The 17,440-nt window shown below is 62.1% G+C and overlaps 2 protein-coding genes across 2 annotated transcripts in view; one reads left to right on the forward strand and one right to left on the reverse strand.

Moving 5' to 3' along the window:
- BCAN (brevican) lies at positions 1-16,982 on the reverse strand. The gene is made up of 14 exons (XM_055140135.1): positions 16,773-16,982; positions 13,054-13,162; positions 12,228-12,599; positions 11,774-11,948; positions 11,366-11,493; positions 10,392-10,685; positions 8,368-8,589; positions 7,178-7,783; positions 3,823-3,930; positions 2,970-3,128; positions 2,343-2,425; positions 1,496-1,640; positions 931-1,142; positions 1-453 (listed from the first exon to the last, which is right to left on the reverse strand). Exons 2-14 carry the CDS (start codon positions 13,139-13,141, stop codon positions 340-342), a joined length of 2,706 nt encoding a protein of 901 aa, XP_054996110.1. The 5' UTR covers positions 13,142-13,162; positions 16,773-16,982; the 3' UTR covers positions 1-339.
- LOC101539287 (G patch domain-containing protein 4) overlaps positions 16,277-17,440 on the forward strand; it is a 29,642-nt gene continuing 28,478 nt past the window's right edge. The window contains exon 1 of the mRNA XM_055140136.1: positions 16,277-16,399. The gene's annotated coding sequence lies outside the window, so the exon portion shown is untranslated. The remainder of the gene's footprint in view (positions 16,400-17,440) is intronic.

Raw genomic sequence — 17,440 nt, forward strand, 5'->3', positions numbered from 1 at the left:
CCCTGAAGGATGCATCCGACTCTTTTGGGCTCAAATGCAGCTTTATTTCCTGCGGGTCTGACATGCTCTTCTTGAAAAATGGAGACAGGGTGGGCACAGCAGCACAGCGGCTGGCAAGAAGAGGGCGGTTGAGGCACTTCTGGACTTACTCAGATCCCGGGGGGAAAACCTGATGTCCCAGGGAAGGGGGAAGGGCCCAGATATTCCCAGAAGCCCAGCAAGTACTGCAGTCTGGACTCCAGCTCCCCCGTCAGACTGTCACTTCTTGCATGGGAAGAGCACGGGTTCCAGGAAGGGCTCGGGAGAAGCAGGCTAGGCATCCCTGCGCCAGTCCACACTTCACCCCCAGGGCCTCATAGCCAAACGGGAAGGAGGGGTCAGCAGCACCTTCCAGAACCCCAGTGGCCTCCTCTGCTGGACTTCTGGGGTCTTGAAAGGGGGCAGTGATCGGGCCTGGGGAAGAGACATACACACACACACACACACACACACACACACACAACTCAGCCTCCGTGCGGGCTATGCCCTATTCTCCCCAGAACCCACCCTCTGTACTTCTTGCTCCTCGGCCCCCAACCTCATCAAAACACTTGCCCTGGTTCAACCTGTAAGAACGCAGAGTTAGGCCAGAGGGAGCTCAGAGGCCTAGTGCACAGGCTTTGCATATGGGTGACCCAGGTTCAAGCCATCCCTGGGAGCACTGTGTTGAGTACTGAGCCCGAGTAGCCATTGGGCACTGCTACAGGTGGCCCCCCTGCCCCCCGCCAGTCCAGAAGGAAAAGAGGAGCTGGAGAATGTGCATGTCCCCAGACAGCAGCCCCACCTGCTTCCTTCCCTTTCCCCCACAAGAGGGACGGTGCCCAGGACAATCCCAAGGCCAGCCATGACTGCAGCAGGGGACCAGGCCCTGGGCTCCGTGGGGGCACCTACCGCTCTCCTGCTGGCACTCGCAGGCCTGCGTGGCACGCAGGAGATCTGGGGCGTCTCCCAGTGCCCGTCCTCCTGGCAGCGGATCAGCGGCAGGTTGCGCTGCGCCAGCCCCTCCCGGCACTGGTAACGCAGCACCGTGTCCACCTCGTAGCGCAGCTGCGGGCGGCCGAAGACGAGGGCAAGGGGCAGCTCTGGGGGCGGCCCACAGGACACTGCAGGTGAGGGGACACAGTCAGGGAGCCTGACTCTGGGTTGGTGGTCCCAGCATTGGGGTGAAGAGGTGATGCATGAGCTAAACTGCCGTTAAAGAAAAACAAGGGTCCAGGGCCATGGTACAGGAGGTAGGGAGGGCGCTCCCTTGCACACGACTAACTCAGGTTCCATCTCTGGCACCCCATATGGTCCCCTGTGGCCTGCCAGGAATGACCCCTGAGCACAGAGCCAGGAGTACCGCTGGGGTGTCACTCCAAAGAACACCCCCCAGAATGCTGTTGGAGCACTGTACCCACTGAGCCACATACATGTCAGCTCTCCCGGTCACCTTCCATTATCCCCCAGCCCTCACCCAGCCCCATCTTGCAGGTGTAGGACAGGTGGTAGTTGCAGGGCACGTCACTCCACTGGCCCTCATCATGCCACACCATGACCACACAGTTCTCGCCGGACAGGAAGTAGCTATCGGGCTGCCCAGGGTTCCAGTTCTCATAAAGCTGCCAGAGGAGGGAGGAAGTGATGAGGAACCTCAAAGGGACACTCAGGCAGGGGCTCGGGGGTGGGGGGAGGGTCAGAAAAGGAATCATGAAGCACCGGGAGATAGGATTGAGTGATAGGGGATGCCCCGTGCAGGGGAGAAGAGGCAAGGGACTTTGAGGGAATAATGAGAAAAAAAAAAAGAGCAAAGCAGGGCCAAGAAATAGCAGAGTAAGTCACTTGCCTTGTGTGTGGCTAACCCATGTTTAATCCCTGGCACCCCAAATGGTTCCTTAAGCACTGCCTGGAATGATCCCTAAGAGCAGAACCAGGAGTAAGCCCTCACCAGAGGTAAGTCCAGAGCATCACTGGGTGTGGCCCCAAAATTAAACAAAAACAGAACCAGTACAGCGTGTAAATCTCTTGCTTTGCACACATTTGATCCCTGGCACCCCTTGTGGTCCCCTGAGCCCCTCCAGGTGTGATCCCTGAGCACGAGTAAGCCCTGAGTATCACTGGGTGTGGCCCCCCAACAACAACAACAAAATCCCCCCCAAAAAAAAAACACAAAATAAAAGAAAGGAAAGAGCTAGTGATAATAGAAGGAAGCATCTCAGAGAAGTTGTGGCAGGGCTAAGGGAAGGAGTCAGAAAAAGGAGACGGAGACCCGGGGCCAGGGCAGACATGCTTCCAAGACAGAGGGGGGCAGCGGGGCGTCTCACCAGGGGTACTCCATCTGACCACAGGAAATCGCCTTCGATGATCCTGTCGTTGAGTCCGATCCACTGGTACTCGCGGTATCGATCTGGGAAGAACCGCAGAGGTCACGCCAGGTGCAGTAAGCTCCGCGGCCAGCAGGTGGCGGCATCCCCCCGCGCCGGGCTACTGTGGGCACAGCAGCCGAAGTCCGAAGCGCCCGCACCCCGACCCCGCACAGCCCACGTTTCTTCTCCCTTCAACCTCCGCAGGGAGCGGAAGGAAGCCGAGGTATGGGATTGAGGGAAGAAGAAAAGGGAAACTCCGGGAAAAAGCTTAAACGCTCTCGGCGGCGGCAGAGCCGGGGAAGCTGAGGGACAGGGGCCCGGAGCCACCTGATAAGCCACGCGAACTCAGCCCTCCCCTGCCCGAAGCTCCCTGGCCACGTGCGGAGCGAGGGCGTGGCAGGGGGAGCGGAGGGAGAGAGACGGGAAAGTGAATGAATGCATGCATGAATGCGGGAAACCAAGTAAGGAGGGTCTGGAGTCTAGAACACAAAGTGAATGACACTCCGCGAATCCTCGATTGGCTAGCGAGGGCATGAGCGTGTGCTGAGAGCAGACCACCGGTCGCCCCGCCCGGCCCCAGCCCACTGTTGATGAAGTCCTGCTCCTCGGGCGTGCTGATGCTGGTCAGGTGCGCGCCGTGCAGCCGGCACTGGCTCTCCGCCTCCTCCCAACTCCGCCGCGTGGAAAAGTGCTTGTAGCAGGCGCCCTGGAAGGCGTCCCAGCCGGGGCTGCAGGAACGGAGGCCTGGAGCACAGAAGAGCGGGCCACTGAGCTCGGAGAATCCGGGAACCCGGAGGAGCCAGGTGTTCAGGGAAGGACCGGGACCCTTCCACGCGCAGTTGGGAGGGCTCCCGGGCGCCCAGGGCCGGAGCAGGGCCTGGGGTCGGAGGGCGGGGCCAGACAGGAGGCAGGGCCAGACAGGGGTAGGCGTGGTCAGGGTAAGGGGTGGGGCCAAATGAGTGGGCGGGGTTGTGGGAGAGCGGGCGGGGTCAGACTAGGAGTATGGAGGAGGGGCGGGGGCAGACAAGAGTGGGTGGGGTCGGGCAGGAGTGGGCGGGATCAGAATCGGAGGGGCGGGGTTATACAAGAGGGCGGATCAATTTCAGGACTGGAGGGCAAGGCCAGTCCTCTCCAGTTTGGGCCAGAGCTGTCTGGAAGGTTGGTCAGGGGGGATTCTACTGGGGCCAGGAGTGGAGTACACACACACAGACACACACACACGCAGACACGCACGCACACGCACGCGTGTACACACTCCAGAGACCCAAGTATGCTTGCGGTCCCACTTAACGGCTGAAATTGAGGTTGGCTCAGAGGGGGTGGTATATGCCCCAGAGGGGCCCGTTCATTCATGAAGAGACTTAGCCCAGGGTGCCCTCTGCTCAGGAGCCTCTCTGCAGGCTTCCCGTGCCCCCCAGCCCGCCCTCCTCACACTCACCAACATCGCACAGGTGCCCCCCATAGCCAGGCAGGCATAAGCAGCGGACCCCCTCATCCTCCTCCAAGCATGTACCACCATTGTGGCAGGGGCTGGGGACACAGTCACCTGAAGGGGCGGGGAGAGAAAACAAAGGGAGGGGGCAGGCTGAGCCCTCTGGGACCAGTACAAACCCCAGCCCTGCCCCTTGTCCTGGGAGACGTCTCAGTCCTGTGTCTACCCCAGAATCCCTCACTGCCCAGCTTCCCCCTGGCCCAGCCCAGGGCCTGTTAATACTCTCCCCAGGCAGCCTCAGCTGTCTGGGGATGAGGGGACTCAGGACGCCCCCTACTGGAGCAGGAGCTTGTTTGTCAGTGCATGGCACTGGGCATCCTTTCCTCTCTAGGTCTGGGCTGAGACAGCCCTCAGCAGTTTCCTTTGGTGGGGAGGGGAGTTGGGCCAGCCCTGGCAATGCAAAGGGCTGACTCCTGGCTCTGTGCTCAGAGATCACTCCTATGGGGCTCCTTTGCAATGCCGAGGATTGAACATGGGTCAGCCAAGTGCAAGGCAAGCGACTCCCCCATCCTCTCCCCGCCTGCAGCACAGTCCTGAATAGACCGATGTGTGGTGGACAGGAGAGGAGGTCCCCAGTGTACCACGAGGGGTGACCTGCCCTTTACTGCTTCTAGGACCTGCTATTGGGGTGGTCTGGTGGGAGCTGACCATTGTCCTTCTGTCCTCGAGGCAGTCAGCTCCAGAAATCCTCCCTCCTTCCCCTGCCATGCCAGGGACGAAGCTAAGGAGCTCTCAGTCCAGTGCACCCCATCCCCACTTTCTCTCAATACCACTCAACTGCTTTGTCTCTCTTTCTTATCACCTCAGACTCATCCTCTTCACTAGGGCCACTTCCCCGCTTCGGCCTCAGCAGGTTCCTCAGTCTAGAAATCCCGCCTACCCATCTGGGGCCCCTCCTCCAGGCAGTCGGCTTAGACTAACACCCTCCCCGGAAGGCCTGCAATCTGTTATATGGAGCCAGTTCCATCTGGCTGGGCCATGTGACCTCCTCTGGACTCCCTCGGTCCTGGAAGGGGACATGTTTGTCCTTGAGTGCTGGAGTGTGTTGCCAGAATCTGACCTTTCCTGTTGGGTTAACCCAAGGGGAGGTAGCGCCTGAGCGGCAGTGAGGTCAGAGCCCTTAGGCCGGGCGTTCGGACCCTCCCTCAGCAGGGCCCTTTCTGCACCATCCACCCCCCAGACAAGGCCAAGACCCATAATGCTTCACTCTGGCCCCAGGTCTGCTGAGGCTGGAGTCGATTCAGAGAAACCCTCTGGGTTGGCCTGGCTGTTTTGGGGTGAAAGTCAATCAGCTGTTCCAGTCCCACTTCCAGAATCATCTCCCTCCTGCCAAGAGCTTCTTTCAAGCTGAGGTTGGCAGGTGCTCCCCACTGCACAACCCTGCAGAGTGAGGGGGAAGTCTTTTATTTAACCCATTCTGCACCAGGCCCCACGGAAGTTCTGAGCCCTACCCGCCCCCCTTTCCAGCTCTTCCTGCCGTCCTCACCACTCTCTAACTGTGGTGTGGGAGACAGACACAGATCCCCAGTCACGGGTCCTAGATTCCACTCCCCTGGGTGCAGGTGGCAGAACCAGGACCAGGATGATTCGCATGGAGCGAACTGACTCTTGGCACCTTCCGCCCTGCCTCTCTCTGGGGCCAGCTGCTGTGCACACAGGAAGCCTGTCCTCATTCTGCAGCAAGAGCAGACCAGAGGCCCTCTGCCTCGGCCCCCGGGAAGGTGGGCAGGGGGACAGCTCAAGGGGCTGAGCACAGGTTCAGGCTCCACCACTGCTGCATGCTGGGAGTGACCCCTGAGTACAGAGCCAGGGATGGACCCCAAGCACCACCAGGTGGTGGTGGCCCCCAAATCAAACAGGCATTTGTAATGCTGCTCTCTTCCCAGCAACACCTGCGGCCCACTCTGCTCCCTCCCGGAGACTCTCACAAGCTTTCACTCCCAGCCCAGGCTGGGCAGGTTGCCAATCCAGGGTGCAGGCTCCGGTGACAACAGGAGGTCGTAGGACTGGAGGGAGGACCCAGCCTTCTCCAGAGCTCCCCTGGGAAGCTCAACCTTCTCTGTGTAGGTGGGGCTTATCTCGGACCCCAGAACCTGACACCCCATTGCTTCCCTCTCCAAGGCCATCTGCCTCCCCACTGTGTCTGCAGCTCCAGGATCTGAGATATTTTGAGCCAGGGGAAGGTGAAACCATCCTTTCCAGAGACTGGGGGTGATCATTAGTGAGGGGTTAGTGGGGGCGGGACTGTGGGCGATGGGGGTGGGGGAGTTAGAGTTGGCCCTCTGAAGAGATGGTGGCACTGAGGCACAGGGATGCGGGGGGTGCACCTCTAGGCTAAGCAACGTCTCCATCACCACTGCCTGGACCAGAAACAGACGCAATACAGGTGCATCTGCCCTCCAGGCCACTGAGGTGTCCCCCCGCCAAGGAATAAGGAGCCACAAGCTCGGGGCTCCCGCAGGTCGGGTGAGGGGCAATGCCTTCTCTCGGGTCATGTATCATACATGGCTGGGGGCTTGGCAGGCCATTCTGAGAAGCGTGGAATGAGGGCAAAGTGGGGGGCTGTTAGACCACCGGACAGGAGAAATGCTGACTGCGAATGAACAGGGAAGAGGCAAAGAGACAAAGACAGGCAGAGAGGCGTGAGGTGGGGGTGTGACAGAGAAGCATCCGAGAGTAGCCCCCGATGCACGCCCGTGGAAGGCCAAGGGCAAAGCGCTGCGGCTGCAGACAGAGGGGGCCAGAGGTTCTGTTATAAAGTGGTTTAATAGATTTATTTCCAAGGCTTGTTTTCCATGAAACAGTCGGAAAAAAATACTTCACAGAAGTAGTCGCTTAAGGCTCTGTGGGGCATAAGGGCTCTTCCAGACCCCAGAGGTTGAGGGGTGGGGATGGGACCCCAGACTTCCCCAATATCCATGAGGGGCAGCTGTGGGGATGGGACATGGCAGCGGGGAGGAAGCCGCAGGAGATGGGTCTGGGCCGGAGCCCCGGGAACCGATGTGCAGTGAGTGCAGGGTGGGAGACGGACACAGAGACAGGCCTGTGATCTCAGATACTGGAGAGCCTGGGGGGGGGCTGTGCCGAGGGATGGGGGGCCGGAGAGCTGGCAAATTGGAAGTCACAGGGCAGAAGATCCAGAAGGAGGGCCTGTGGCGGGTGGCCAGTGGGACAGAGAGGACAGAGGACAGGCGAGAAGGGGCCAGAGCGGGTTAAAGGGCCTCGGGCCAGGCGGCCCAGAGTTTCAGGGGCAGGAGGAGGAGGAGAGCGGAGAGGGAGGCGGAGCCCTGGACAAAGTTACCTGACGAGGGGGCCACGGCCGCTCCACCCCGGCTGCCGCTGTCCGTGGGCAGCACCGGTTGGGTTTGCCCGTTGCTCCCTGCCGGGACTGTCCTTTCAGTATTCTCTTCAGAGGGGCCCTCCAGCTCACTGGCACCCTCAGGGGCCTGCGTGGCGTCCTCGGAGCTTCCTGCCTCTTCACCCTCTCCTCTGGGGAGCCCAGACAGCTCAGGAGCACCCGCCTGCACCCCCTCGCTAGCCCCAGCTGGGGTGGAAGGCGCCGGGGAGGCCAGGTTCCCCCTCCTGGGCGTGGGCAGGACCGCCAGGGGTGGTCCCAGGACCCTCGGGGGCTCCGTCTCTGGCTGTCGGCTAGGAGGTGGTGAGGCGCCGGGCTGGAAAGTTGCCCTGGCCCTGGTTGGCAGGGAAGCCTGGGACCGCCACTCCTCGGGGGGCTGCTTGGTGGGAACGGGGACCCTGGGGTCCGGGCTGCTGGGGTCCCCAGGCCAGGCCCACAAAGCCTCGTCCTCCACGTCCTCCTCTTCCTCCTTGTACTCCTCTTCGTCCTCGAGAGCGCGGCCTTCCTCTTCTGAAGACCCCGTGGGAGGTGCCAGGGATTGACTTTCAAATTCTGGGCAAAGAAGAGAGAGTTCAGCACCAGGGACAGCGGGCACCGCGGCCACTGTGGCCGCTGGGCCAGGAGAGAAGGACATGCGAGAGAAGAGTGAGGGGCCTGGGAGGCAGGTGCTGGCGGGGAGGTGTGGGGGCGAGCAAAGAGCCTCAGACCCACAATAGCAGCGTTCCTTGGCCATCATTCAACATCAAGGCTGAGAAGACGCTGAGCTGTTATTGGCCCCAGGCCGGAGAGCCAGCACAGAGGGGAAGAAGCCTGCCTGCCACATGCTCAACCTCGGGGTCCCCGGGGCCCCACAAGGAATGATCCCTGAGCACACCTGGATAGAGTCCCCACTCCAAAATAATTTAAACTTCTCTAGCCTATCTTGTAAAACAGAGGGAGAGGAAGGACCACCTTCCCTCCAAACAGAAGCCCCTTGTTCCCAGGGGCCAGCCCCTTAGTCTAAGCATCTCCAGGCCTAGCGAGCTGGGAGTGGAATTTGCTGAGAGGGTGAAGGTTGGGAAGGGCCCTGAGAGATGGCCGGACCCCCCTGAGCTGCCCAGGAAGGGCTGGCCGGTCCCTGCTAGGCACCGCCTTACCCAGGACAGTTCTCGGGGCCTCTGCTGGGTCTTCCAGGGTGGAGCTCCCACCTGCCCCGTCCTCGGGGATGGGGATGGAGTAGATGGCGCCACGGGATTCACTCTCCATGGCCTCCGGGGGCAGCTGCAGCTCCTTCAGGGTCTCGGTCACAGTGATAATAGTCTCCAGAGCGTCAGGGTCCAGGCTGGGTGCCTCTGGGAGGGCAGAGGGCTGGGCAGAGTCTGTGGAAGAAGGAAAATGTCTGGGAGGTTGAGCCCTCCCAGGCCTCGGCCACACAGGAGGGCTGAGGTCAGCCTTGGCAGAGGTTTGGGGCTCGTGCAATTCTCCCCCATCTTCTTTGTGGGGTGCTCACAGGTACTAGGGGCACCCCGGGACTTTGTCCCTCAGTCCTTGAGCCTTAATCAGGCAGCCACTTTGTGTCCTGCCAAGTTTTGTCCTGGAAACAAAGGGCTGGAGCGATAGCACAGCGGGTAGTGCATTTGCCTTGCACGCGGCCGACCCAGGTTCGAATCCCAGCATCCCATATGGTCCCCTGAGCACTGCCAGGGGTAATTCCTGAGTGTAGAACCAGGAGTAACCTCTGTGCATTGCCGGGTGTGACCCAAAAAGAAAAAAAATACAAACAAACAAACAAAAAAAGAGGCACTGGTGGGGAGACAGCAGGTGCCCAGGAGACATTCCCTGGGAGGGCAGGCAGAGACAAGGCACAGGCACTGGCCTCAGAACCTTGAGCCCCTGGGCTGCGCAGGGACTGTTGGGGTCTTGGGGACCCCTGCCATGGAGGGGCTGAGAGAGCCCCCAAGGGAGGTTCCTGGTGGGGCAAGAAGGCAAAGAGGGGCCTGGCTCCCCAACACAGCCGGACTTAGCAGGGGCACCTTGTCTCTGGGGGAGGCGCCGCAAGCAGAAAACCAAGGAAACAGCAGCTACACTGGGCTGAGAACAGCCTGGCAGCCCGTCTGTGCTCAGCCACCTGGGAGAAGGGACACGGCGTCCTGCCCTCAGCGCCTGCTCCCAGGAGCCTCGTGTGTGCCAGACAGGCCACCTGTGCCCTTGTCTGTCCCCGTCCCCCAGCTGCTCCCCGCCACTGGCACCCGGCTTCTCCTCTGCTCCGGGTTCCGTGGTGTCACTTCTCCCTGGAGTGGGGCCAGAGCACAGATGCAGTGCCAGGACAATCAACCCCCTCGCCCTCCCTGGCCCATGGGTGGCTCTTCCTCTGATTTCACTCCCTGTGCCTTCCCGGCTCCAGGCCAAAGTATTGGGAGATGCGTCCGGATGGACGAGAAGGGAAGGGAAGCTGTTTTTTTTTGTTTTTGTTTTTGTTTTTTGAGGAGGGTTTGCTCTTTTCTCCATCTCTCCAGCTGGGATAAGGTGTCTGACCCTCCCTCCGACTGAGCTTGTAGGGCAGAAACCATGCCCCCCCTCCACTGACCTAGGAACTCCCAGAGGAGACTGTGTCTTCCCCTCCCATGGACCAGATCTGGGAGCTCACCGTGGGGACAGGGACGGGGCAGTCAATTACCCCGGCTCTCCCGCCTCACACACTTCCTGCCCTGGACTGCTGACCCCTCCCCCGACTGTCCTTAAGGACCTTCTCCCTGCCTGAAGGGTGGAGTGGGATTATGGTTTATCAATAGCTGGCAATTAAAGTTCTTCTCTCTCCGAGCAGAAGATTCTGGAAACCCTTCCGAGGGATCTGGAGGACACTTGGTTCCCTGGAGCTGTCGCTGGCAGCCCAGAGAGTATCAGTCAACTAGGAGCTCTGCTCTGCTGAATGGCCGGCCCAGTGTGAGAGGGACACTTCGGAACTGGGGGACAGGGGGCAGGGGCTGCGGGTGAGGGAGGCAGAGAAGCCCCCGAGCCCAAGCCGGCCAACAAGATGAGAGTTAGAACCCTAGGTGACCAGCTGAGTGTCACCAGGGACTCCTTCAGGCATACGGTGGAGGTATAAGCGGAAGTGGTCCAAGGGAAGCCAGGAAGACATGGGACGTCAGGCTGGGAGTCCGCCAGGGTGGGGGCGGCTCACCTCGGAAGCAGTAGACGTTGTAGCGGCTGTGCTTGTTGGGGAAGCCAGTCTGGTTGGGGAAGAGGAAGAGCGTCTTGACCCCCGGCAGGCCCCCGCCACAGCGCTGGCTGGGCGTGACGATGGGGTAGCGCACGCTGCCGTCAGCCAGCCAGCCCGGGCTGCAGCGGTCCAGGCCGTCATCCCAGGCTGCGTACAGCTGGCCCGTGGTGGCGATCTCTGCGCCCCGCTCCCGGCAGTATGCGCGCGCCTCCTCCAGCGTCAGCTTGTCCTCAGGTGCCCCCAGGAACAGCTCTCCTGGGAGGGGGTGAAAAAGGAGCGTTGGGGACTTCTCAGGACCTCAGTGTCCCATCTGAGACATGGGGTCAGTGAACCTAAGCCCAGAGAGAGCCTGCAGCTGGTAAGATGGCCCCCCACCCCCCATTTCTGCAAAACAAGGGAAAACAGAGGGGCCAGAGTGATAGTCCAGCATGCAGGGCACTTGCCTTGCACGTGGCCAACCTGGGTTTGATTCTGGGCACCCCCGATAGTCCTCTGAGCCCTGTCAGGAGTGATCCTGAGCTCAGAGCCAGGAATAAGCCCCGAGGACTGCCAGGTGTGGCCCCCCAACAAAACAAGCAAACCAACACCCCGACTGAGGTCCAGAGATGCTAAGAAGCTCAGCGACCAGCAAACGTCACAGCCCAAACAGCTGCCAGCACTGCCTGCTGTGGTCCTAGTGCTCCCTGAGTGCTGCCAGGGCTGTGAACCTGGGTAGCCCCAGACTTGCCGGGTCTGAGCACTGCCCCCCAAGCATGGTTGGCACAGATTTCCAAGGCAAAGTCCCCTGTGCCCTGCGTGCTGCCAAAACCCTCCTGCAAACTCAGTCTGAAGCTTTTGGCAGGAACGTCCTCTGGGAGTGCTGGAGGGAGATCCTGGGGGAGACCTGCTGGCCCGGCAGCTCCCTTAATACAGGAGGGTCCTGCACCCCCACTCACCATTTAGGTCCTCAGCATAGCAGTAGACATCATAGAGGTCTTGGGGGTCCACCAGCCCGTAGTTGCGGACTCCAGGGAAACCGTCCATGTCTCCGTAACAGGCCTCTCGTGGGGTCTGGATGGGGTACCTGGGGACAGAGCCCAGATGTCCCCTAGGACTTGTCCCTGTGGCTCTTCTCAGTGACAACTGTGCCCCAACACAGTTATGCCCTCCCCCTGGGGGCCCCCACCCACTCCAAAGGCTATTCCTCCCTCCTCTGCCAAGACCTCGCCCTCACCACCGCCCCACTACCTCCCCAAGGCCGACTGCATTCCCCAGAGGCAGGGAACCCCATGTCAGGGCGAGGCCACGGGCAGCCCCTGGCAGATCGCTCTCCGCCACCGGAGGGCGCACCGGAGCCCGCGCACCTGACGGTCTGGTCGGCCAGCCAGCCAGCATCGCACTGCTCGTAGCCCCCCAGATAGGCGGCGTACAACTGCTCCGGGGTGGCGATGCGGGCTCCGATGCGGGAGCAGGCCTCCTGCGCCGCGGGGAAGGAGAAGGCGTAGCGCGCGGAGCCCTCGCGGTAGAGGAAGACCACCCCTGCGGGAGGAGGGGCGGGGAAGCCAGCCTGAAGGCGCAGCTGCGCGCCCCTCCTGCAGGCCTGGAGGTTTGGGGGCGTCCCTCCCCCAGACCCCCCTGCCCCGCAGCCAGGGGGCGCCCTTCCCCCCATGGCTTTCCCGCAGCCTGGAGCACCCCTCCAACCCACCCACGGCTCTTCCCGCATCTGGGGGCGCCCCTCCCCTCCCCATCCCTCCCTGCAGCCTGGACACCCCTGCGACCCCCTCCCCCACGGCTCTTCCTGCAGCTCCGGGTGCTCACCTTTGACCTTGACCTCCACGGCGTCGCTGCTGTCGTCGATGCCGTGCTGGACCTCGCAGCGGTAGATGCCCGAGTCATTGGGCCGCAGCTCGCTCAGCACCAGGGAGACGTCGGTGAGGGACGCGGGGTAGGCGGGCAGCGCCACGCGGAAGCGGTAGGCCTCGCTCACCTTCACGCGCAGTCCGCGCGCCACCAGCACCTCGGCCTCGCGGCCGCCCGTCAGGAACGTCCACTTGACCCGCGGCAGGCCCGGGGCCGGGCGGCCGGTGGACGGACGCAGGACGTGCACGTGGCACGGGATGGTGAGGGCGCCGCCCAGCACACCCCGCAGCGGCGCAGGGCCGGCGATGCGCACGCGGAACGCGCGGTCCTCTGCGGGGAGGGGCACAGGCTGTAGCCGGATGCCCCGGCAGTGTCTGCACACACACACACACACACACACACACACACACACACACACACACAACACACACGCACACTTATGTTTCCCAGTGTCGTCCCCCAGGAACTCCTCCATCGTCCCGCTGGGTGTCCCCATCCCAGACTCCTCTCTCCACTCCTGGGGTCCACTGCTCTAGTTCTGCCCCCAGACCCGTAGGTCCCTTCACCTACACCTGCATCTTTTATCCAGACTCAGCCTGGATCCCAGGTCTCCCCAAGCCTACTCCTACCGGTGCCCAGAGCGCATCCTCAGTTCTGGACGCCCCCCTCTTCCCCACACTTCTCCCACTGTTGTCCCCCAGGCCCCTGGGCAGGAGGGGGTGTCTGGGCCCCTATCACAGGGGAGGTGTGGAGGGCAGAAGCAGTAGCCTGAGTGTGTCCTTACCTGAGCTGTCTTCCAGTGTGTCAGTGAAGGCGGCAGGGAGCGGGGCCAGGGCCAGTGCGGCCAGCAGGCACAGGAGCCCTGGGGCCATGCCGCAAGGTGCTGGGCAGACCTGGGGAAAGGACCAGGGCTGTCTGCACCTCCAGCTCAGCCTGCTAGATGTCCACCCCGGTCAAGGCCCTCACACCTCCTCATCCCGAAAACTCATCGCTCCCAGGGACTCATCTCCTAGCCCAGGAATTCTCCCTTAGAGCCAGAACTCGATTGTGGCCACTCACTGTGTGACATGAGGAGGGTCTCTTACCCACTCTGGGCCTTTGCTCACTTGTAAAAGAGCATCATATGTGGGAGTTCCTGGGATCAATCCCTGGCACCAGTCATATACAATAATAATAATAATAGCTGAAGAGAGAAAGTGTGGTGGGCAGGTGCCTGCCTTGCTTGCAGTTGAGGTGGGTTCCCCTCTCAGCACTACCTATAGTCCCCCAGCCCTGCCAAGAGGGATTGATTCCTGGGGCTGAAGCAACAGTACAGCGGGTAAGGCGTTTGCCTTGCACGCGGCTGACCGAGGTTCAATTCCCAGCACCCCATATCAACTCCTGAGCACCACCAGGAGTAAGTAATTCCTGAGTGCATGAGCCAGGAGTAACCCCTGTGCATGGCCGGGTGTGACCCAAAAAGAAAAAAAAAAGGGGGGGATTGATTCCTGAGTGCCAAGCCAGAATAAACTCTGAGAGTAGCTGGATGTGTCCCCTCAAGTATGTAATAATAATAATAATAATAATAATAATAATAATAATAATAATAATAGCACCATTCGCAACACCCTACAGGCCATGTGCTTTGAGTGTTAACCTGCACACACAGGCACACACTAGGTGCTCAGTAGATGCTTGGAGCATGAAAGGTGGATTCTTTTTTCCTCAGCCCTCCCGAGCCTCACTCTGTCCCTCATCCAGAGCCCCGCCTGCCGCCAACCTCCCCTTCCTGTCCCTTCCTCCCTGAGCACTCTCCCGCTTCGACCTCCTCCAGGAAGGTCCCCTTACTGAAGCAGGGCCATGCTCTTCTCTGCAGCCCAACCCCCCCTCACCTCCCCCGACCTACCCCAGCACCATTGAGAGGGGAAACTCTTCACCCTCCCCCCTCCCTTGGCTGCCTTTCCCCTTCTCCCTCCCAGTCTTTCCTTTCTGCCTGGCACGGGCTTTCCCACCGGATCTGCTGGCTCAGAAACCCGCCGGGACAAAGCTCCTGTCTCTGCTGCCTGGCCACTGTCCAGCCTCTCCCATCCTCCACCCCAGCCGTGGGGCTGAGGAGTGGGTGGGGGGATGAGAATAAGTTTGTGGGCACCTCCCTCCTGCCCTTGGCCGATAGTCGCTTACGGGAGCTCTGGAAGCAGAAGTTTTCTCTACAGATCTCAAAGGGTCACTCATCCTCTCAGAAGGGGGAGGTGAGGCATTGAGGCATGGGACACAGGTAAAAGCCAGGTCAGGCACCAGGCCAGGGTGTCCCCAGACAAGGAGACTAAAGAGCTCATGTCCCACATCACTGTCAAGAACCAGGCTGGATTCAAGAAGAGCATGGAGATGGGGCATTGGTGCAGCAAGAGGGGCAAAGGTTAGACGACAGGCAGGACTTCCCAGACAAAAGGCCCATTCCCACCTATTCAGTGTCCACTTTTCCTGGTCTCTTGGTCTCTTGAGCTCTGCTTTCATACATGTCGCACCCCTTCCGGAGCCTAAGCCACAGATGTCTCCTCCTCCCTGCCCCTGAAAGATGCCCCCCTCCACAGTGTCCCCTCTCTCCTCCAGTCTGGCTGGGGCCTTATTTCCATGGAGCCAGAGACTGCAGACCCAGAGGAGTTGGCAGGAGCTGCATGCCCAGGGCCTCCCTTTGGCTTTGGAGAGGGAGGACCTGAGGGTGGGCACAGGCCAGTGGTGCTGAGTTCAGTTCTGGGCAAGGTGGGCCTGGGGTGCTGTTTCCAGGGGCTGGGGTAGAAGTGGCCGCAGGGGCCTGGGGAGACGCTGTGCCCTGCAGCTGAGCTGTGCCACGTCGGGAGCCAGGCCCTTCCTGGGCCCCCCCCCCTCCGCTCTCTCGGGGCTGGAGCTGGAACGACTCACAGACCTGGCTCCCAGCCCTGCCACAGACGCCCCAGAAACCCACATAGTTGGGGCCCCTCTGAGACTGACTCCAGGCCCACCCTATCACCTCTGGGTGAAGACCAGGCAGTTGGGGACAGAGGCAGGCCTGGCTGCTAGGGACACGGACTGCGCTCACTGTCCAGGGGGCTGACAGATGCCCTGGTTCTCACGGCCGCGGTGAGAAACCCAGACTGTCCCCCACCCCCTGACCAGCCACACCAAGCTTGGGCCTCATCCCTGAGTCCTGGAGATGTCCCCTAGTCCTGCAGCAGACTCAGGGCCCTGGGTCCCAGCCCTGGCTCTGTCCGGCTCCTGGATACATCCTCTGCCTCTCCCTTCCCAGCCCCGCCACCCTCTCCTCTCCCTGCCCCTCAGCTGCCTTCCAGCTCTGGCTTCTCCATTCCACCAAACTCTCCCCCACGTTCCCTCCTGCCTGCCTGCCCTGGACATGGTCTCCTCCACAGACCTGACACCCTGGTCGCCGGGAAGCAGAAACTCTGTGTGTGTGTGTGTGTGTGTGTGTGTGTGCACGCGCGCGCGCGCGCGTGTGCACGTGCATGCATGCATATGTGTCTGTGTGTTCACACACCCTCAGATGCCAGGAGTGCCCACCACTGCAACCCAGGCCCTTGTGGTAGGAACTGGGGAACCTCTCAGTGGGGTGGGCAGGGCAGGGGTGCGGGCAGGGCCTCGTGCCCAGCAGGAGGGCAGCTCTCAGCTGGGCTCCATGAATGTACCCAGAAGTGGCCAGGCGGGTGAACAGGGGTTGCTTGCAGGAGACCATGCACTGAGCGTACAAATAGTCCTATTTGGGGAAGTACAATTAATAATGCTGTTAGCAAGAGCGCCAGTGGGCGACTGTAGCTCCTCCAAGTCTAATTCAAGAGCGGCTTGTGCTGGGCTTCATGGCAAAGCCAGCTGGACACCCTGGACGGGTGGGGACCCAGTCCCGCGTCTCACTGCTGCTCTCCGGATGTGGATAATCACCGGGCTAAGGAAACTGCCCCAATCTCTTGGTCTGGGGAGAGCCGCGTGCGTGGGCAGCGCTGTGGGGCTCGGAGAGGACTCCCCCACAGCAGGGCTCAGAACTCTGTCACCCAAACCCATACCCGGACGGCGAGGAGATAGCGGCTCAGTGTTGGTTCTAGCACCCGCGGGGGAGCCGAGTGAGGTTCAGAGGTCTACTAACTTGCCCAAGGTCACACGGGAGAGTAAGTGACAGCTTACTTAGCTGGGGGACCCAGCTCGGAAGGGCACTGGCGGCGGGCGAACCGGCTGTAGCGGCACCTGCAGCGGGAGGGCGAGGCGGGGGTGGCCCCCCAGAAGCAGGGCTGTGTGCCCCACAAGTAGAGAGTGGGGGATCGCCGGGGACCGCCGCCCTGTCCGGCACAAGGTCAGGGTCCCGGCGGCTGCAAGCGCCCGGCGAGGGCCCCCAGCGGCGGACTCTGGTGGGGGGCTTCTGGGGTGCGGGCGTCGGAGCGAGGCAGCCGGGGCGGTGGGCGCGGGGTGGCGGCCGGACCCTCCCGCCTGGCTGCCCCGCTCGGACCCCGGGTCCGTGCGGCCGGGGCGCAGGGTCGCACTCACCTAGCGGCGGCGGGGCCGGCGGGGTGCGGCTCGGCCAAGTTCGAGGCGGCTCCGGGGGTCTCGGCTGAGCGCGCGGCGCGGTCCTGCGGCTGCAGTCGGGACTGCGGCGGGGACTGCGCGGGCGCAGGGAACCGCGGGGCCCGCAGGACGCTCGGAAGGGGGCGCCGGGCCGCGGGGCGCCGCACAAAACCCCCTTTCTTCGCCCCCCCTACCCCGCCCCGCCCCGCCCTTCCCCGGGCCGCCCCCGCCCCCTAAGCCAAGACGCGGGGGGCTCGGCAGGGTCACGGGACCCGCTGGTGCCCGGCGGAGGCGGCGGGAACAAGGGCGCGCGAAGTAGGACATGGTTCCGGGGCGTGAGGCCGAGCGCTCGCGCTCGGGGCGCGCGGGGGGCGCTCCCGGGAGCCGCACGCCGGGGTGCAGCCGCGCCCGGCCAGCGGGCTCGGGGCCTCCCACTCCGCGGGGAGGAAAAGCGGGCAGCGGAGAAGCGACGGTTTGACGCCTGGAGAGACAGCCCCCCAGCCCCCAAAAACGGGCAAGGGAAGCGCTTTTGGAGGCGCGCCCGAGTGCAGCGGCCCCGAACGCCGGCCTGCAGGGGGCGCTGGTGGGCTGGTGCCCGCGTGCGCGGAGGTGGAGCTGACTTTGCAGCCCGAGGGATGGAGGTGAGACCG

Source organism: Sorex araneus, chromosome 5 (genome assembly GCF_027595985.1).
Source record: "Sorex araneus isolate mSorAra2 chromosome 5, mSorAra2.pri, whole genome shotgun sequence".
Classification (NCBI taxonomy): domain Eukaryota; kingdom Metazoa; phylum Chordata; class Mammalia; order Eulipotyphla; family Soricidae; genus Sorex; species Sorex araneus.

Coding starts and splice junctions, on each gene's coding strand:
- BCAN (XM_055140135.1), bottom strand. CDS start 13,141: ATGGCCCCAGGGCTCCTGTGCCTGCTGGCCGCACTGGCCCTGGCCCCG. Junction 2,426..2,969: donor GGAGCAGGACTTCATCAACA/GTGGGCTGGGGC, acceptor GGTTCTTCCCAG/ATCGATACCGCGAGTACCAG. Junction 454..930: donor CGAGTGCCAGCAGGAGAGCG/GTAGGTGCCCCC, acceptor TCTCTTCCCCAG/GCCCGATCACTGCCCCCTTT.